The following is a 21307-nucleotide window of genomic DNA, read 5'->3' as shown; positions in this document are numbered from 1 at the left end:
GCTCAGTTGGGGAGACTCTGAGACATGAAGGTCAGGCCAGGGTCTCCCCCAGACACCAATGGGTTTCTTCTCAAGGAACAGAAAGAATGTTTCCCTCCCACCACTGGGTGAGCACTGGACTGGGAGCACCGTGACTCCCAATTTCATCTCAGAACCGGGCAGGCCAGGGCTGCTCCATTTGGAGCCTCAGCATCTTCATCTGGGTGGAATTAGGTTCTGCTCAAATGGGTTTGGGATTTGTCAACCCCAAATCCAAAGAGCAGAGGATTTGGGATTCATCCACAGTCCTGGGTTTGAACCCCAGCTTTGGTGCTAGAGCCTTGAACATTAATCTCCCTGGACCTTTGTTTGTGTACAACATGAGGGCGAAACGCTTGTCATGTTGCGATGCAGGAGCTGTGACAGCACATGGGACAGCCTAGGTGCTCAAGGAGTTACTTCCCAAGACTCAGTTTTCCCACTCTTTAAATGGGGCTAGGAACGCCTCTCTCTGGGCTATTGTGGGGATCAAAGTTTATGAATGAGTGTTTAGATATTAGGATGCAGGAACAGCTGCCTCCCAGCCACGTTCCCAAAAATACAGAAGCTGAATGCAGTGGTTTTCAAGACAGATTCCACAAAGCACCCCAGGGGCCACCAAGGGGTCGAAAGACAAGCTGGGCCCCAAGCCAGCTCCACCCCAGACAACCCTGCTTGTACCTGTTTTACACGTGGGGTTCTGCAGGGGATTTTGTTTCAAAAAAAAAGAGTTCTATTTTTTTACATTTCATTTGGAAATAATTTCAAACTTCAAAAACTCTAAGAATAGAAACAGTACATAGAAACAGGAACGCCTGCAGACCCTTTGTGAATTGTTAACATCGGACCCCCTCCGCTTCATCATTTTCTTTCTCTGTCTACATACATAATGTTTTTTCTGAATGGTGTAAGGGTAAGTCACATACATCTGGGTCCTTTACCCCTAAACGCTTTCCTAGGTATTTTGTTGGTGTACGTATGTAAGATTACATAACTCTTACACAGCCACGGTACAGTTGTCCATTGCATACATTTATGTTAATACAATGTTTTTATCTAAACTTCCAGGTTGTCACTTGACTTAATAAGGTCCTTTTTAGAATTTACCCCTCATGTTCAGGATCTGGTGAAGGGTTCGATGTTGCATGTGCTTGTCATGTGTCTTTAACCTCCTTTAATTTGGAATATCTCATATTTGTTGCTGAATGATGGAAATACAATCTGAGGAATGCGTCATTAGGGAATTGCATTGTTGTGCAAACATTTTAGAGTGTACTCACACAAACCTAGATAGCATAGCCTACTATACCCCTGGGCTATATGGTGTGGCCCATTGCCCCCAGGCTACCACCCTGTACAGCATGTGACTATGCTGAAAACTGCAGGCGGTTGTAGCTCAGTGGCAAGTATTTGTGTATCTGAACATATCTAAACGTAGAAAAGGTGCAGTAGAAGTCCAGCATTATGATCTTATGGAACCACTGTCATATATGTGGTCCATCGTTGACCAAAACTTCGTTATGCATTGCGTGACTGTATTTCCACAGCCTTTGTCTTTTTTTTTTTTTTTTTTTTTGAGACGTAGTCTCGCTCTGTCACCCAGGCTGGAGTGCACTATCTCGACTCACTGCAAACTCCGCCTCCCGGGGTCCCACTATTCTCCTGCCTCAGCCTCCTGAGTAGCTGGGACTACAGGTGCCCACCACTACACTCAGCTAAATTTTTTTTGTATTTTTAGTAGAGACAGGGTTTCACCGTGTTAGCCAGGATGGTCTTGATCTCCTGACCTCGTGATCCGCCCACCTCAGTCTCCCAAAGTGCTGGGATTACAAGCGTTAGCCACCACGCCCAGCCTCTTTGTCTTTAATGATATTGATGTTTTTGAGGGATACTGGTTTTTTCCACCACCCCCACATTTTTGTTAATGAAAGTTCCTCATTCTGTGTTTGTCAGATGTTTCCTGATGATTAGATTGAGGTTATGCATTCTCAGCCAGATCCCAACTGACTTCAATTTTGACTTTGACATTCAGTAATTTTAGAACGAGGTCCCAGGCATTCAACTCACACCTCCCTCTGGCAGGTGATCCAGGCAACTGTGTAGTCTGTGGCCTTGCTACCCGAAGTGTGATCTGCAGCCCAGCAGCTCTTCATTGAGCCCTGGGAGCTGCGAGTGACCCCACAGAGAGGCAGACTCCAGCCCGAGTCCTGCCTACCTCCACCACTGACCTACTTCCTCCACCACTGACTGCTTTAAGCAAAAAACAGCCCTCCGTGTCCACCACTCCTGACTTCTGCCCTGCCCTAGCCTTGCCTCTAGCCTTCCCAGCTCCCTCACCTCCAGGGAAGATTCCTCACCCACCTGCCTCATTGCTGTGCTGCAGGCAACAGTAGCTTGATGTGGTACCTTCATGGCCCACTTGAAAGGGGAGTAAAATAGGGTGGGCCGCTGGCAAGACCTGTTGGAACAGTGAGGAAAGGGGTAAACATGGAGACACAAGATCTGAGTTAACTGGCCATGCTATCTTCTCCAGAAAGACAGGGCCAGGATTAAACCTAGTATAGCTCCCTCTAAAGCCTGTGCTCCCATCACCATGCCACTGGCTGGCCTAGGAATGAACCCCAAGTTTCAGAATCCTGGTCGAATGTGTTTTCTCCTATCACAAATTTAGGGTCCTGAGTTAGGCAGATTGGGGAGTTCATGGAAGCAAATGGCTTTGGATAAACTGGCCCTCCATCCTGGAATCAAGAGCAGACCGATTCTTTATGGACTTCATGAGGCTTGGTGAGAGCAGCCAGAACTTCTAGATTCGTTTCTTCTATTACTTTGACAAAGAAGTCATTCCCACCTATTTGATGTCTAAGACTAGTCATTCAGAGCTGGTTCTGCTGCTGGGGAGAAACAGATTCAAGTCCAAGAAACCCTCCTTAAGATGGGAGGGGGAGAAAGAGGGTAGGGGTGCAGTTCGGGAACCTTCTAATGCGAATGCCGAGCAGGAGGCATCCCAAAGGGTACTGACGGCCTGAAGCTGCCTTTTCAGCTCCTTGAGTAGTCTGTGTAAACACCCTGATAACCACCCATGTGACCTTCTGGAAACAGGGCCTGGCTCCTAACCCCAGGGGGATGGAGCACACTACTGACCACGTGGTGGGATGTGGGGGCCAACGGGGTGGTGATAGAGTCCTAGGTCCCTTGCCATCCACTTCCCTGGCAGAGACCACAAAGTCAAGAGTTCACAGCTAGTTTAGGCAAGGGCACCCACAGAGGAATTAGATGGCAGGAGGGCTCTTGATGGGGACCCCAGGGGTATGGAATAATGGGCCTTGTGACATTGACGGGGGGTAGAGAGGACAGGCAGGGAGGTCAGGCTGTTGGTTTTCTTAAATCTATGTTTAAAAAAATTAAACTGGGTTAGGCGCGGTGCCTCACACCTGTAATCCCAGCACTTTGGGAGGCCGAGGTGGGCGGATCATGAGGTCAGGAGTTGGAGACCAGCCTGACCAACATGGTGAAATCCCGTCTCTACTAAAAATATAAAACTTAGCCGGGCATGGTGGCGCACACCTGCAATCCCAGCTACTCAGGAGGCTGAGGCAGGAGAATCACTTGAACCCAGGAGGCAGAGGTTGCAGTGAGCCAAAATCACACCACTGCACTCCAGCCTGGGTGACAGAACAAGACTCCATCTCAAAAAAAAAAAAAAAAAAAAATTAAACTGACTTTTGATGATCAAAGTCACTCGTGCTTATTGTTGCAAATTGATCAATAGTATGTTGGTGAATTTCTTCCTAGTCTTTTTGAAATAACTACAGATAGGTAGATAGATAATTGGTTAAGAAAACATTTGCTGCTATAAACATTTGCTGCTATTTGATTAGCTAGATAAGCCCTCTCATCTCTAACTCAATAGAAGTGTATCTCTCACTCATATAAGTCTAATACATGGAAGAGGGTTGGAGGTGGAGGGCCATGCTCCATATGGTCATTCAGGGATCCATGCATAGGAAGACTTCCTAGGTCTCCCTAGAGATTGACATCCAGGTGACAGTAAGGGGGTGGGCATCTGAAAGAGAGCTTTCCTTCTCCAAAAGGTTGTGACTCACAACCTTGCTTTTTTACCCCACAACACAAATGGAGTGCAGGTCCCCTAAGATGTCATGTTCTGAGGCTTATAGGACACACTCCCCTCCTGTCTTTCATAATAATTGTGTCTGGCATTTACTGCTCCATGCTAATTACCTTCCATCTGTCTTGTCGTGTCATCCTCACAACCACTCCAGGGGATGTGGACACTGTGATTATCCCCGTTTTACAGCTGAGGAAGCTAAGGCTCAGTGAAGTTAAGTAGCACGCTTACGGTCACACCTGATGAGCAGGTGAGTGGTTGACCTGAGACTTGAACCCGCGTCCTTTGCTGAAACCCGGGACCCTCTGGCCTCTCCAGCCTGCCTCCCCAGGGCATCCTGAGGTAAGAGATGACCTCAGAAAGGACAGACACAAGTCATGGCTGAGTTTTGCAGTGCCTCCAACCTCATACCTTTTCAAGCCAGAGTGGGATTTTGTGTCTTCAGGCCTCAGAGCCCACAGCCTGCGTAGCTGACTGGCTTGTGGGCTGAGCTCTCTGAAGAGGAACCCAAGAAGCTGGAGTGTTTTCCTCAGGGACACAGTGTAGCTCAGAGCAGAACTGAGACTTAACCAGCATCTGTGCAAAGTGCAAGCAACCAAACAGGGTTGCTTCAAGGAGCTCAGTGGGAGAGAGGGGGCTGGGTTCTAATCTCATGACAGCCACAGACTTTACAAGTGACCTCCAGCCAACCATTTCTCTGCTGAGGCTTCAGTTCTTTCGTCTGTGCAGCTGAAAGTTCAGACTAGATCAGTAGTTTTCAAACTATTTCCAGGAAACTCTCTAGGGGCCACAGACATAGCTGGGGACCACCTTGGAACAGTGGAGGGGCGTAGTTGAAAAGAGATGAGCAGGCCAGCCCTGCTGTCCCACCCTGAGTCAACCAGAGAAGCTGAACTGTGCATAAGGTACCCATTACCAAAGGCTTCCATTGCAAACACAGATTTGAAGTCTACTGTTCTAAATGGCCTCTACTTCCTGCTGTCATATGTTTTTATCAAATAAATTGATTCATTCAACAGTTCAACAAACTTTGCTTGACAATGCAGATTTTTTTTTTTTTTTTTTTTTTCTGAGATGGAGTTTCACTCTGTCGCCCAGGCTAGAGTTCAGTGGTGCCATCTTGGCTCACTGCAAGCTCCGCCTCCCGGGTTCACACCATTCTCCTGCCTCAGCCTCCCGAGTAGCTGGGACTACAGGCACCTGACACCATTCCCGGCTAATTTTTATTTTTATTTTTATTTTTAGTAGAGATGGGGTTTCGCCACATTAGCCAGGATGGTCTCGATCTCCTGACCTTGTGATCCGCCCACCTCAGCCTCCCAAAGTGCTGGGATTACAGGCATGAGCCACCGCGCCCGGCCGACAATGCAGATGTTAAGAGCAAAACCCGGCCGGGCGCGGTGGCTCACGCCTGTAATCCCAGCACTTTGGGAGGCCGAGGCGGGCGGATCACAAGGTCAGGAGATCGAGACCACGGTGAAACCCTGTCTCTACTAAAAATACAAAAAATTAGCCGGGCGCGGTTGTGGGCGCCTGTAGTCCCAGCTACTCGGGAGGCTGAGGCAGGAGAATGGCGTGAACCCGGGAGGCGGAGCTTGCAGTGAGCTGAGATCGCGCCACTGCACTCCAGCCTGGGCGACAGAGCAAGACTCCATCTCAAAAAAAAAAAAAAAAAAAAAAAAAGAGCAAAACCCAGGAAGACCCAGCCCATGTTTTTAAGATGTTCATAATTCAAGCTAAAAACAAGCATTAAACAAGCAAGCGTCTTGCAGTGTGATAACTGATATTCATTCATGCTTTTAGCAAATATGTTTATTAAATACCTACTATAGACCAGGTACCATTGAGGTTTCAGATATAAACAGTGAACAAGATAAGGTACCTGCCCGAGTAAAACTTTCATTCAAGGAGGAGAGATAGGCAATAACAAGTAAACAGAAATGCAAAATATATCCTCCAAGGTGAAACGTGCAACTGGGGTGGATAAAGCAGGGTAGGGGGTCTGAGGAGGGTTGGAGGAGTTTGCTGTCCTGGGACTGGGTGGTCAGGGAAGGCCTCTCTGAGTTAACATGTGATATTGACTTTCCCATTCTGCAATGCCAGGACTGGGGAGAACCATTACAAGGGCATTGGGCCTAGCCAAGGAGGTCTTCAAGGAAGACTTCTGGGAGGAAAAAAGTGGCTTTAAGTGGGAATCTTGGTGGAAAGCTAGGACCAGGGCGGGGCACAGTCATGAGCCTCCGGCTGCCCCAGGGTTGCAGCATCAGCCACTGGCCTTCACTAAGAGCCCAGTGAACAAATGGGGGCCCTGGGTGGGGGGTGGGGTAGGAAGTAGTTTTGATAAGATGCTCAATCCTTTCCTCTCCCTCAGGGTCTGCAAACTGTGGCCCTCCCAGCCAACTCTGTCCTACCACCTGATTTTGCAAATAAAGTTTTATTGGAACACTACCCATATCCATACTCAGCATCTAGGGCTGCTTGTGTTCTAAGGGCCGAGTTGAATAGTTAGGACAGAGACCGTGTGGCCCATGAAACTAAAAATACATACTTTCTGGCCTTTTACAGAAAAAAATTTGCTAGCTCCTCTTTCAGACAATGCTTCCTCGCCCTGTCACCCAGGCTGGAGTGCAGTGGCACAATCATAGCTTACTGCAGCCTCAACCTCCCGAGCTCAAGCACGTCCTCCTACCTCAGCCTCCAGAGTAGCAGGGACTACAGATGCATGCCACCACACCCAGCTGATTTTTTTTTTTTTTTAGTAAAGACAAAGTCTCACTATGTTGCCCAGGCTGGAGTTAGGGCCTTTCTAATCCTCATTGTCTGTGTGATCCAGCTGAGCACCCCTTCAGCTCATTTTGATCTTAAAGAGAGCTTTCCTTCTCCAAAAATCTCCCAGCAGATGAAATATGCATAAAACCCCAGCCAGCTTTTTGAAATGTGATCAGCTACCTACAGATGGCAAACAGATGTGACCTGGCAAAAAAGAAAGCAGAAATCACCAGGAAGTGGAGGCTGCAACCAGCAGGGCATTTGGATGCACAGCCAAATGGACGTGATCTCTGGTCCACCCAAGACAGATGTTCAGCTCACAGGAGAAGGATTTCGCAGCTAACATCCCAGTGGCACTTCCTGAGGCCCCTATGTGCTCAGGGCTGAGCCCCGAGCCTGGGGTTCCAGGCTGCTCAGGAAGGAGCGTGCAGCCCTAACTGCCAAAAGGTTGGGCTGGGACCCAGTACGTGTAAACAATGTTTGAAGCTTGTGTTGGTCCATGAGGAGCTATCATGCCTGTATGGATACTGTCTCACCAACATCAACAGCCAGAACCCAGATTCTAGTCCCAGCTCTGCTACTGACCAGCTGTAGGGCTTTGAGCAAATTTCTCCCATCTCTGAGCCTCAATTTCCTCACAGCATGGTTGGACGTGATAAACTAAGGCCAGTGGTGTGCTGGAGTCAGCTCACATCAGCTCATGGGAACTGACTGTGTGCATCTCTTCCCAGCTCTGTGTTCTCGTTGGTAGCTTGAAGTTGGAAATTGTGGAAATATTTAGATCATGGAAATTGGCAAATGCTACAAATCAAGGTTGATTTTTTTCCTTCAGAGAGCCAGTTGTTAAGCATTTCCCAGGACACCACTGTCTAAGGCCCACAGGACATCTCAGTGTCTATGACCATGACCCTACCCCTGGCAGGACAGTGGTACCCAGTAAGAACACACATGGGACATAGTTCAGTCCATTGTCAGTAGCCTACGTCCCAAGCCTATGCAGGGGGCTGGAAAGGCAGTGATGCGAGAGAGGCTCAGAGAGGGTTAGTGACTCACTCTGGCTCACACAGCCTCCATCCCTGCCCTCAGCATACTCACAATGTGAAGAAGGGGGCAGGCTCTGAATCAGTCAAGGGATATGGGAGACAGAGCAGGAACGATCCAGCTGTGCTGGAGGATGTGGGAGAGCACAAGGAGAAGTTGATAACGGGAAGGTAGGAAGGGGCTCCCAGGCAGGGGGAACTGTGTGTGCAAAGGCCTGGAGAGGGGAGAGTGCATTCAGAGTTCAGGGAATGGGCTGTGGTGCAACCTAGTGGGATGTTATGTGGGAGGGTGATGGAGGCAGAATGTCATCTCAAATTGGAAGATGGAAAGTAGAGTAAGCATCTGCAACCCCAGGGCAGCCTAGGAGGGCTTCTTGGAGTTGGAGGAGGCAGATCTTGAAGGATGAGTCAAATGAGTAGGAACATGGGATTGTTGGTCAAGATTCCTCAAGGAAAACATGGGAAGAAGAGCGGGTAAAGGACCTTCCATAGCCAGGGAGTACAAAGCCACAATCCTGGGCCCCCTCCCTTCCTGTCCCCTTCATACTCACATGGCCCGCCCTGAAGTCCTCAGACCTAGGGCCCCAGTTGGGCCATCCTTTGGCTGAAAGTCATTACTTCCTCAAGCAGGGTTTCTCACCTGTGGCCCTGCGGACATTTGGGGTGTCCTCTGCATCCCAGTTGCTGGCCCATTTTGCAGATGTAGAAACAGAGTGTGGCCAGAAAGGCAGGTCACATGGGGCCGCATTGTCTAAAAAATTAACCAAGGATGGGCCATGAGCAGAATCCACATTCACTAGACAAAAACGACTGGAGGCCTCCATGGTTGCAGTGGTATACTGCAGGAGCCAGGACTTAAGAGACGAGGCCGCCCAGGCTATGCAGGAAGATGGGAAATGGAGTCTTTATTTGGGGTGGCCTTATCCTGGCTAAAAGTCAGGAGTTCTGTTACTTTGAAAATAGAGACTGGAGCCAAGTGTGCGGTGGCTTATGCCTGTAAGCTCAGCACTTTGGGAAGCTGAGGCGAGTGGATCACTTGAGGTCAGGAGTTCGAGACCAGCCTGGCCAACATGGCAAAATCCCATCTCTACTTAAAAAAAAAAAAAAAAAAAAAAAAGTAGCCAGGCGTGGTGGTGAGCACCTATAATCCCAGCTAGTCAGGAGGCTGAGACGAGAGAATCGCCTGAACCTGGGAGGCGAAGGTTGCAGTGAGCCGAGATCACACCACTGCACTCCAGTCTGGGCGACAAGAGTGAGACCCCATCTACAGAAAAGGAAAAGAAAAGAGAGACTGGACAATGCAGAAGGAAGGAAAGCAACCACTAGTCTCCGGTGCTTACACCAGGCTAGAACAGACTGCGCAGGCAAGGAACACGAGACCCCCCTGGTCAGCTGAATGTGACCCTGAAATCACAACCCCTGGCCAGACCATGGGCTTCAGCCTGGGAGGGTCCTAAGGGCAGGAACCACCTCTGACTCACGTCTTCTGTCTCCCTGTGTGCAGGGCCCACACCTGTACCCACTCATACTGGCGGTCCTTGACCAAGTCCTCATTTTGTGCCAGCCTCTGCCCTAAGTATTACCTGCAGGGCCAGGGTTTGTGGGAAGTGAGGGAGACACTCGCCTTAGGGGCAAAATGCAGGGGGATGCCCAAGAAACTCAACCACAAAGATAAATTTTATATATATGTGTGTGTATGTATATATACACATAATTTTTAAAACAATTCAGTGGTTTTCAGTATATTTGCAAGGTCATATGACTAAAACTACTCCAATTCCAAAACATTTTTATCACCCCAAAAAGAAACTGTACCCATTAAAAATCACTCCCTGTTCTCTTTTCTGCCCAACTCCAGGCAACCACTCATCTGCTTTCTGTCTCTGTGGATTTGCTTATTCTGGACGTTGCATACAGATGGAATCCTATCATACGTACAATATGCAGTCTTCCATGGCTGACTTCTTCCACTTAGCATAGTATCATCACGGTCTATCAATATCACAGCGGCCAGGCGCGGTGGCTCACGCCTTTAATCCGGCGCTTTGAGAGGACGAGGCCGGTGGATCATTGAGCCCAGGACTTCGAGACCAGCCTGGGCAACATGGCAAAACCCTGTCTCTAACAAAAATACAAAAAGAAAAAAAAAAATAGCCAGTCTCATAACCCGGTCTCAAAAAAATGAAAAAATATCAGTATCAGAGCATGTATGAGTAGCTTGTTCCTTTTCATTCCCAAAGACTTCCATGGTATGCATGCACATTTTGCCTGTGTATCCACAAGTGATGGACAAGTAGCCATCTCCACTTCTTGGCTATTATGGCCAATACTGCCATGAACATTTGTGTGCAGGTCTCTGTGTGGAAATATGTTTTTGTTTCTCTCAGGTGTATATATAACTAGGAGTGGAACTTGGGCTCATGTGACAAGATAAGTACTATTTTAATGCAGTATTTTTTTTAAAAAAATAAAAATTAATGAAAAAGCCATGATGAACAAAATATCCACCTTTTTTTAGAGACAGAGTTTCACTTTGTTGCCCAGACTGGAGCACAGTGGCACAATCTTGGCTCACTGCAACCTCCGCCTCCCAGGTTCAAGTGATTCTCGTGCCTCAGACTCCGGAGTAGCTGGGATTACAGGCTTACGCCGCCATGCCTTGCTAATTTTTGTATTTTTAGTAGAGATGGCGTTTCCCCACATTGGCCAGGTTGGTCTCAAACTCCTGACCTCAGGTGATCCGCCTGCCTGGGCCTCCCAGAGTCATGGAATTACAGGCATGAGCTACCACGCCTGGCCGCCACATTTTCAGTGAAGTCAGGCTGTTGTCTGTTTTATGATCCTGCATTACTGTGCGATGGGAACAGTCATTTCCAATCAGCCTGCGGTTTCCAGGCCCACATACTTTTGTGATGGCTGACAGTAGAAAGCGAACATATTGGCAACCAGATTTTAGATACAGTCGTTGTTTCTTGAGTATAGCACGTTTGTTAACTTTTTCCACCTGGTTCAAACTATGAGAGGCTGTTTTGATAAACACATATGGGGCACACAGTTTTCCTTTTGCCTCGGGCTTTGCTATGGCTGTGACCACCTGCACCATTTCAATTAATCCTCAAAAATCCTCGGGCACCTCGTTCTCCAACCTCCCTGCTGAGGTGAGAGGAGGGAAGGAGCTTGCTATAGTCCACAGCTGGTGAGTAGGAGAACTGGGATTTGAACCCAGGTCTGGGCTTGGAGACTCGGCCTTCACACTGTGCCTCTCAGCAGTGTAGCGTGCAGTTGCCCAGGAGGGTCACTTTAGCTCTCTGAAGTATTTTATTCAGGGAGCGGGCAGCCTCATTGTTACAAGGACAGATGTGAATGTGCAGAATTCACTATGAAATTTGACAACCTGGGCAACATGGCAAAACCCCATCTCTACAAAAAAATACATACATACAAAAATTAGCTGAGCGTGGTGGTATGTGCCTGTAGTCCCAGCTACTCAGGAGGCTGAGGTGGGAAGATTGCTTGAGCTCAGGAAGTCGAGGTTGCAAGTGAGCTGATATTAAGCCACTATACTCCAGCCTGGGCGACAGAGTGAAACCCTGTCTCAAAGGCCGGGCGCCGTGGCTCACACCTGTGATCCCAGCACTTTAGGAGGCTGAGGCAGGTGGATCACTTGAGGTCAGGAGTTCCAGACCAGCCTGGCCAACATGGTGAAAACCCGTCTCTACTAAAAATACAAAAATTAGCTGGGTATGGCAGCGCACGCCTGTAATCCCAGCTACTCGGGAGGCTGAGGCAGGAGAATCGCTTGAACCCGGGAGGTGGAGGTTGCAGTGAGCCGAGATGGCACCACTGCACTCCAGCCTGGGCGACAAGAGTGAAACGATGTCTCAAAAAAAAAAAAGGGAAAAGAAAAGTTGCTTCCTGCCGTGGAAGTGCTTGCCATGAGCCACACCTGACACAATGGGAGGACCATCACCAGTCAAACATCCGTGTGTGCGATAGGAACTTGCCAGTCATGTCTCTCCATGTCCCCAGATGAAGCCACATGTGAAAATTTTATTTTAGAGCTAAGAGTTAGAAAAATAATTTGATTCCCCCAAGAAATAGGTATATTTTTTTCTTCATGGACAGTGAGAATATAACTGATTGTGTTTTCCCTCTTTGCTTTGGCCAGCAGGAAACTCAAAGCCAAATTTGCTGCTGTAAAAGAGTAGTTGTGTAGGTTCTTGCTTATTTGTATTTTTATGTTTCCTATAGTACCATCTCTCTGGTAATTTATATTTGTCCTGATGGTTTTCAAATTTTGATTGAGATGTTGCTGTTTTATCAGGTATATTTCCTGATGGTCCCCTAAATCCTTTGTAAACATGTCAAGTAGAAATACACTTTTTGCGAGAGCTATAAATTGCTTAGCATGTGCTTGGATGGATTATTAATCTCACCCAAAACACAAAGGTAGCAGCACTGGCATGGGTTATTCTGGGGCTCACATCCAGACCTGGTAACCCCCAGCTGAGTCTGAAGACCTTTGTCTGAGCCCTGGACTCCATTTGGTTAGAGGAAGTGAGAAGGTGGGCTGGGGACCAGGCATGGCCATTCCCACCATGCAGAACTGCTCACCCAAGCTTCATTTCTCCAGTGCACTTGCAGAGTCTGGCTAGAAGATCAGCCAAGGACCTGCAGGAAGATTCTATTCTGGTCAGAATTCTCCGCCCACAGTTCCAGCCTTGGGCTTTGCATTGCCAAATAGGCAATCTTCAGAGCCAGCCAGGAGCCACACTGGGGAGACGCCTTTCAGACCCACCTTCTACCCTGCTTTCTGCCACTGTTCCTTTATAGAGCGCCTTCCATCTGCCGCGCAAGGTGTCTGTTGCTGTCAGGATGCTCTGAGATCTGTGAACATCTCCTTCAAAGGCAGTAGTGATGAGATGATACTTCCAGGGGTCTTTACATGTTAAAAGAAGGCCTTAGGAAAGGGCACTGTTTAACCCAAAAAAGGAAGAAGGCTGAATGGTGACATTTCAGGTCTCGTAGTGTCTGGGTGAGGAAGAGGTTTCTGTTTCGCAGGTGGGAGGGACATGTGTGATTAGTGGGGACAGGGAACCTTGCCAGGAGCCATAAATGCTTCTGGGTGGGTCTGCAAATAAATGTGATGTGAATTTGACTGTCAAGCAAGCGGCAAGGGGTGGTCATGGAGAGGGAGGACTAGGAAAGGGGAAGGGGTCAGGGTCTTGCTCCTCCCAGCCGAGGGCACTTTCTCAGTTCCTTCTTCCTAAACCTGGACTGTTTCTCAGGCCTCCCGAGGAGGCTGCTCCCTGGGTCCTCTCTGTCATGAGAGCAGGAGCATTCCTCTTCCAGGGATCGCCATCCACACTCAGCAAACCACTGTCCCCTACCCTGGGCAGAGAGCATCTCACAAGGAGAGCCTGGAACTCATCTCCCTCTGCCTCCTTCTTCTTCCCAGGGAAGCCCTATGGGGCGGATGACTTCCTGCCTGTGCTCATGTATGTGCTGGCCCGCAGCAACCTCACAGAGATGCTTCTCAATGTGGAGTACATGATGGAGCTCATGGACCCCGCCCTGCAGCTGGGGGAGGGTGAGTCACCACCCCCTGCCCATCAGGTGCATTGCACACCCCCAACTCAGCCATACCACGGGCACTCTAGTGGTCCAACAAGCACCTCCTGGATACCAGACTCCTGCTGAGCTCTGGACCCATGGATGCAAATGTGAATCCTACACAGGTCCTGTCCTGCGGGAGCTCACAGATTAGGGGGACCAGTGAAGAGACTGTGCCCCCTCCACGTAACAAGTGCTGGAATAGTTGGAATCCCAGAAGGCATAGGAGCATGTTACCCAGACTGTGCAGTCAGGGGAGGCTTCCTGGAGGAGGTGACATCTGAGCTGAGCAATGAAAGAAAAATACAGGCAGCTGATTAAAAAAAGGGGGAAAGGCAGTCTTTGTAGCAGGAACAGCAGGAGATAGTAGTGTAAAAGAAGTGGCTGAAGTGGCAGGCAGTGCTCACAGTAAGAGTCTGAGAGACAGTGACAATTGGTTCTTAGACAGGGGTGACCCCCAGGGACTCTCGGCCCCTTGCTCATAAGCCCTGGGTCAGGACCTCCGTCAGCGGGAAGTTAATGATATGAGTAAGAAGCCCTGCACTCCCCAATAGGATGAAGGCAGAGATGTGGTTTGGTCCACCCCATGCTCAGTTTCCCTTCCCCTTTCCCCCTTCCCACCACATCCTTCCACCCACTTAGCCTCAGCCACCCATCCACCAAGAATTTCCTGAGGGGCAGCCAGTCCAGATATCAGCTCTGACGGAGCCCTGACTTCCCCTCTGAGACATCAGCCTCAAAGGAGGGAACCATCCTCCCAGGCCCTGAGGGTCCCCCTTGGGCTTTGTGGTTCTTGAGATGAGCAGACACTCTTTGCATCTGTTTGCATTTTTTTTTGCATGTTCCAGTCTCTGGGGTGATAGTTTGATGAGATAGTTCTGTGAGTTGTTGACAGCTCAGGGGAGCATGTTAAAGCCATGACGTTCACTGTCATATATAACTTTGGCTTGTGGCACTGGGACCTCTATATCTACTTTTTTTTTTCTCTGTGGTTAAAAATGTCCTGTAATGGGAACAAGTTATCTTCCAGGAGGTCCAGGAATTCAAGAGAAGCCAAGGTTTCTTCAGCAATGGTTATCTGCTGCCCAGTGTAGCCATCTATCCATCCATCTATTCATCTGTCCATCCATATGGTCATCCATCCACCCATTCACCTACCCATCCATCCATGCATCCACTCATCCACCCAACCACCCACCCATCTACCGACTCACCCACCTCTCCATCTATCCATCTATCCATCCATCCACCCATCCATCATCCCATCATCTATCCATGCATCCATCTACTCATCGAACCACCTACCCATCCACATATTCACCCACCCACCCATCCACATATTCACTCACCCATCCACATATTCATCCACCCATCCACATACCATCTACCCATCCACCCACCCATCCATCCACCCACCCATCCGTCATCCATCCATCCATTCACCCGTCCACCTACCCACCTATCCAACCATCCATCCATCTATACACTCATCTACCCATCCATGTATTCACCCAGTCATCCACATAACCGTCTACCCATCCATCCATCCATCCATCCACCCACCCATTCATGCACCCATCCATCCATGCATCCACTCACCTACCTAACCACCCACCCATCCACCCATCCATCCATCCATCCATCCACCCATCCGTCATCCATCCATCCATCCATTCACCCATCCACCTACCCACCTATCCATCCATCCATCCATCCATCCATCCATCCATCCATCTATACACTCATCTACCCATCCATGTATTCACCCAGCCATCCACATAACCATCTACCCATCCATCCATCCATCCACCCACCCACCCACCCATTCATGCACCCATCCATCCATGCATCCACTCATCCACCTAACCACCCACCCATCTACCTATCCATCCATCCATGCACCCACCCATCTGCCCATCCACATATTTGCCCACCCACCCACATATTCATCTACCCATCCACATATCCATCTATCCATCCACCTACCCATCCACTTATTCACTCACCCACCCATCCACATATTCGCCCACCCTCCACATACTCATCCACCCATCCACATATTCATCTACCCATCCACCTACCATCCACCCACCTACCCATCCACTTATTCACTCACCCACCCATCCACATATTCGCCCACCCACCCATCCACATATTTGCCCACCCTCCACATATTCATCTACCCATCCACCCACCTACCCAATCACCCACCCATTCATCTACCATCCATCCATCCATCTACCCATCCACTCACCCATCTACCCCTCTACTCATCCACCCACCCATTTATCCATGCCAGACACATGGGCTGTGGTGTAGAACAAGACAAGTAAGGCTGATAGCCTTGTGTGAATGAATTAATGCTTCATTCTGCATCCCACACTTTGGGACTTCTACCTCATCAGGCCCTTGTGGGCCTTCTTCCTTGGTTTCCCCAAGGAAGGGAAGCTCTCAGCATGCACACAGAAGAACCACAGGCACGGTTGCTGAGCAGGAAAAGGGCAGGGACATCCTTGGGCTAGCAGCCCTCTCCTATGGACTTGCATCACCCACCCCAATCCTGCCATGGCCTCCTGGGATCCTTCTTCCTGTTCCCAGAAGCCTAGGGGATTTGGGTAGAGAGAAGTTCTTGAGACCTGACAGCATGTCAATTCTGGGCTACTTCAAGTATTTGGAGGACAAGTCAAAGTACGAAGAAAGTTCATGAAGGTCCTAAATAGTTCCTGACCAAGGCTGCCTGCATGCCCTGCATCCAGCCCTTTTGCCAGACTTGAGTAGGCAGAGTCCTCCACCCCACCTCTGGCCCCATAGGGAGGGCAGGGGGCACAGTGTCCCTCCTGGCAGCCCTCTCTGACCAGGGCAGTGTCACACCTTACCCATGGCAGCTCCAAGGGCCAGAGGACAAACCCACACCACACTGTGCACACCACCAGGGTTGGGGGGAGCGGCGTGGCACGGACACATCCCTGCACCTCTCTCTGCCCTACTTCAATAGTCAGGGTGTGGGAGGTACAGCACCTAGGACAGCCAGCCTTGCAGGCGTTTACCTGTGGCATCGAGATGACCTTGGGGCTCTCCAGCGAGGGCAGGGGTTTCCACCTTTCAACAGCCTGGACCCTTCATCTCAATGGATCTGGGTCCCAGGGCAGAGGGGCACGGGTGAGGTGGTGTTTCTGAGTTTCCCTGGCTTAGCCCTCCTGGCTTAGTGGGGTGGTGATGCAGAGGTACCTGATTGCCTCAACCTCTGCAGTGCAGGTTGGGAGGGAGCCTGAGCCCTGACAGAGCTCAGAGATGCTTAGGGTGGGAGATGGGGGTTCCCAGAATCCCCAGACTCTTGGGAACTTAAGTTGCTAGAATCTGAGAGAACTAACACAAAGTGGAGTAAAAAGAGCAGTCTGGAGGCTGGATTTGGGGCTCAGTTCTGCCTCTGACTGACTGGAAACCCTGGGCAAGTCACCTAACCTCTCTGGCTCGCGGAAGTGAAGACATCAGGCTAGATTGGTAGTTTTCAAACTGTCTGGGTGCTCTTGTATTCTGCAGAGGTGGCTGGGTGTTAGTTTGTTTGGGATGCTTAATAAAATACCATAAACTGGATAACTCTGGAACCATGGAAATGTATGTCTCTCAGTTCTGGAGGCTGGGAAGTCCAAGATCAAGGCACCAGCAGACTCAGTATCTGGTGAGAACCCCAGTTTCTGGCTCATAGATGGTGGGTTCTTGTTGTATCTTCACATGGCAGAAGGGACAAGGCAGCTCTCTGGTACTTTTTTTTTTTTTTTTTTGAGACAGAGTCTCTGTCTGTCACCCGGACAGGAGTGCAGTGCTGTAATCTTGGCTCACTGCAACCTCTGCCTCCCAGGGTCAAGCAATTCACCGGCCTCAGCCTCCCAAGTAGCTGGGCTTATAGGCCCATGCCACCATACCTGGCTAATTTTTGTATTTTCGGTACAGACAGGGCTTCACCATGTTGGCCAGGCTGGTCTCGAACTCCTGATCTCAAGTGATCTGCCTGCCTCAGCCTCCCAAAGTGCTAGGATTACAGGTGTGAGCCACCATGCCCAGCTGGCACTTCTTCTATAAGGGCACTAATCCCATTTATGAGGGCTCCACCCTCATGACCTAATGACCTCCCAAAGGCCCCACCTCCTAACACCATCACATTGGAGGTTAGGATTTCAACATAGGATTTGGGGGTAGGGGGACCCGAACATTCAGACCTTAGCACATGGGGCAGGATGAGAGATGGAGCTGGGCCCTGTCTTCCTGTGTTTCGCAGTTCAGGTGAGCAAGCCATTCTGTGTTCAACAGAAAGCCTGCAAGTCGGATTCTGTGCACCTTGGGACCTTCAAATTCTCTCAGCCTGTTCCATGTGCTGCAGTTTAGCAAAAGGATCCCACTTTCCTTGCAGCAGGCATCTGGGGCAGGAGACATCAGGGACTTGTGCAAGGAAGGGCCTGAGTGCCGGCTTGCTGGGACCCCTGCCCCCTTTCTAGCCTCTCTCTTGTGTTCCCACTCCCCCCACCCCCTGCCCCCGTGAAGTCATGGGGCAGACAGGTGACCCAGGCGGCTGCTGGGCACCTGGCTGGAGCCAGCCCAGAATCCTAGCCTCTCCTAAAATCCTGGCCAGGCTGGTCCCAAAAGTGCCCTCATGGACCCCTTTGCCCATGTCCCTTCCCTAGTCTGCCTGAGAGCTGGCCATGCCAGGCTGGTATCTTTCCAGGGGCAGTGGGTTTTTCTAATCAATGCATTCGCCCCGGAGAGAACAGCCTGCTCCAAAACTCACGGTGGGGCCGCCTGCCACCTAGTGGTCCTGGCAGGCATTTCATGGCCCCGAGTCAAAGAGGGAAGTTGGCAGAGAGAGCGGCCTCACAAAGAAGCTGGGGTCCAGCAGGAAAATGTGCAGCAGCAGGGCTTGGCTGCTCCCCTTTCACCCATGAGGATGAGACGCCCCCAGAGCACCTCCCTGAGGCCTCATAGCCACCATGCGTTATTCACGCATTCCGAGGCCCTGTACTTCACACATAATCATTTCCTTTTCACAACGTTATGGCATTTGCAGATGAGGAAACTGAGGCATAGAGAGACCATTAGCTCACCTGAATTACAGGGCTGGCTGCTATGGTACAAAGACCTAGATCCTGTTCTCTGACTCCAAAACTGAAGGTTTACAGTCAGCACACTGCACTCACCTCTCCATTCCCAGCCAGGAAGACATAAGCCAGACAGGAAACAGGACGACTGAGGGATGCCAGGTAGAGGACATGGACTCGGCGCAGCTAGGGCTGGGGGCACCAGAGCTGACTTCCTGGCCTGGGGCTTTAAACCCAACTTAAAATGGAGATAAATAAGTAGTTTAGTGGTTCTTCTTATTAGGGACACCAAGCCAACCTCCATGGTAGCTTTAATTTAGTTTTTTCAAAAATGTCTCTTATTTATTTTTTTTTTTTAATTTGAGATGGAATCTCACTCTGTCACCCAGGCTGGAGTGCAATGGCATGATCTCGGCTCACTGCAACTTCCATCTCTCAGGTTCAAGCGATTCCCCTGTCTCAGCCTCCAGAGTAGCTGGGATTACAGGCATGCGCCACCATGCCCAGCTAATTTTTGTACTTTTGGTAGAGACAGGGTTTCATCATGTTGGCCAGCCTGGTCTGGAACTCCTAACCTCAAGTGATCCACCTGCCTCGGCCTCCCAAAGTACTGAGATTACAGGCGTGAGCCACTGCGCCCAGCCATCTCTTTTCTATGCTGCTATGAAAGGATGGGTGATCCTGTGGCCATAAACCCTTTTATCTTACCCCCCCACTTACCACCTACTGAACTGGGGTGTGAACTTGTCCCATATTGGCTGTAGAATTGGTGCAGATGTGTGGGCCAGCTTCACCCAGTGTAACAGTTAGGAATGCTTTGGGCTGCACGTAACTCACAAAAGTAACTAATAGTGGCTTAAGTCAGAGCAAGGAATTGGTTTGTCTCTTGCATCAAGAAGTCCAGGCTAAGCACCTGGTAAGGATGGCATTTTGCATCCAGGGAACTATGGACCCAGCTCTTTCCATCTTTCCTTAGCATGTGGGCCTTTGGCTTTGTGTCTGCCACCTCTGATCAGAAGACAGCTGCAGTGACCCCACTACCTCTGGGTTCCAGGCAGAAGGAAGGGTGACAGGCAAAAACCCTAAGGGATATATCCACTGAGTCTGTCTCTTTCAAAGACTTTCCTGGAAGCCCCACCCAGCCTTCCACTTACATCTAAGGGGCCACAGCAGAGTCTCCTGCCTCTACCCAAGCTGCAAGGGAGTCTGGGAAGTGAGCATTTCAGCTGATGTTACTTCCCCAAATAAAAGCACAGTTCAGTTAGGTAGAAGGGGGAGACGTGATTTAAGTGGGGCACTAGCAGAATCTGCCTTGTGTCAAAAATCATCATCCTGGCCAGGCACGGTGGCTCACGCCTGTAATCCCAGCACTTTGGGAGGCCAAGGCAGGTGGATCACTTGAGGTAAGGAGTTCAAGACCAGCCTGGCCAACATGGTGAAACCCCATGTCTACTAAAAATACAAAAAGTTAGCCGGGCGTGGTGGTGTGTGCCTGTAATCCCAGCTACTCAGGAGACTGAGGCAGGAGAATCACTTGAACCTGGGAGGCGGAGGTTGCAGTGTGCCAAGATCACATCATTGCACTGCAGCCTGGGCAACAAGAGCAAAACTCCATCTAAAAACAAAAAAGAAAAAAATCATCATCCTGGCACTGGAAGGGCTGGGCAGAAGGGCCTGTCCAGTGGCAGGAAAGCCCAAGGAAGCACCATGGAGGTGGGTGGCACTGGAGACCAGAGAGACCAGGGTATCCAGGGTCTCCTCACCCTCCTCTGGGCCCTTGATCTCTCTATGACCTTGGCCAAGCCACCTTCCCTCTCTGGACTCGGTTTTCTCTCTCTAGGATGAGGGGGCTTAACAAAGTTAGTATTTCTCAAACCTTTTAACCAAAGTCCCAAACAAGCTCAGGAGAATGAATTTGTAAGCATCGTGTAAAATATTGCCTTTTATCTTAAAAGTTCATGAAAATGTTGCAGTCTGAAGTATCTCAAAGCTTAAATTACTTTAGGAAACACTGTGTATTAAGAATATGTGTGAGGCCAAGGCAGGAGGATCATCTGAGGCCAGAAGTTCAAAACCAGCCTGGGCAACATAGCTAGACCCCTTCTCTACAGAAAATTTAAAAATCAGCCTGCAATCACTTGAGTCCAGGAGTTGGAGGCTCCAGTGAGTTATATGTGAATTAACTTAAGAAATGGATATATAAATGATTCAAATTTTATACTTATTTAAAATCTTTAAAAATTGCATGTAATGGTATAACCATAATTAAAATTTCCTCTCCATCTTTTTAAAAATTACTTTAGAACAGATAATGCATTCACATGGCTCAAAATTCTAAAGCATATCAAAAGCTCCTTAATTTATAATGAGGTGGTGTCCTAATAAACCCACCATAAATTGAAAATATCTTAAGTTGAAATGCATTTAATCCACCTAACCTACTGAACATCATAGACTAGCCTACCTTAAACATTCTCAAAACACTTACATTAGCCTACAGTTGGGCAAAAATCATCAAAAAGCCTATTGTGTGTGTGTCAAAAATCAATCACACAAGCTGGGCGTGGTGGCTCACATCTGTAATCCCAGCACTTTGGGAGGCTGAGATGGGTGGATCACCTGAGGTCAGGCATTCAAGACCAACATGGTTA

General features: G+C 49.3%; 1 protein-coding gene and 1 long non-coding RNA gene across 5 annotated transcripts in view; one reads left to right on the top strand and one right to left on the bottom strand.

Annotated features, from left to right (window-relative positions):
• LOC105467535 (Ras and Rab interactor 3) overlaps positions 1–21307 on the top strand; it is a 184122-nt gene that overhangs the window by 158055 nt on the left and 4760 nt on the right. For 3 of the 4 annotated variants that reach the window (XM_071099692.1, XM_011717190.2, XM_071099695.1), the window contains one exon: positions 13412–13543. The exons of the other annotated variant lie outside the window; for it this stretch is intronic. In XM_071099692.1, the coding sequence (XP_070955793.1) occupies positions 13412–13543 (132 nt within the window). The remainder of the gene's footprint in view (positions 1–13411; positions 13544–21307) is intronic. 4 annotated transcript variants of the gene reach the window in all.
• LOC139364205 (uncharacterized) lies at positions 874–3275 on the bottom strand. The gene is made up of 3 exons (XR_011625607.1): positions 3160–3275; positions 2380–2476; positions 874–1239 (listed from the first exon to the last, which is right to left on the bottom strand). It is a non-coding gene; the product is annotated as an uncharacterized lncRNA (long non-coding RNA).

Source organism: Macaca nemestrina, chromosome 7 (genome assembly GCF_043159975.1).
Source record: "Macaca nemestrina isolate mMacNem1 chromosome 7, mMacNem.hap1, whole genome shotgun sequence".
Taxonomy (NCBI): Eukaryota; Metazoa; Chordata; class Mammalia; order Primates; family Cercopithecidae; genus Macaca; species Macaca nemestrina.
This window is presented reverse-complemented; position numbering and strand designations above follow the sequence as displayed.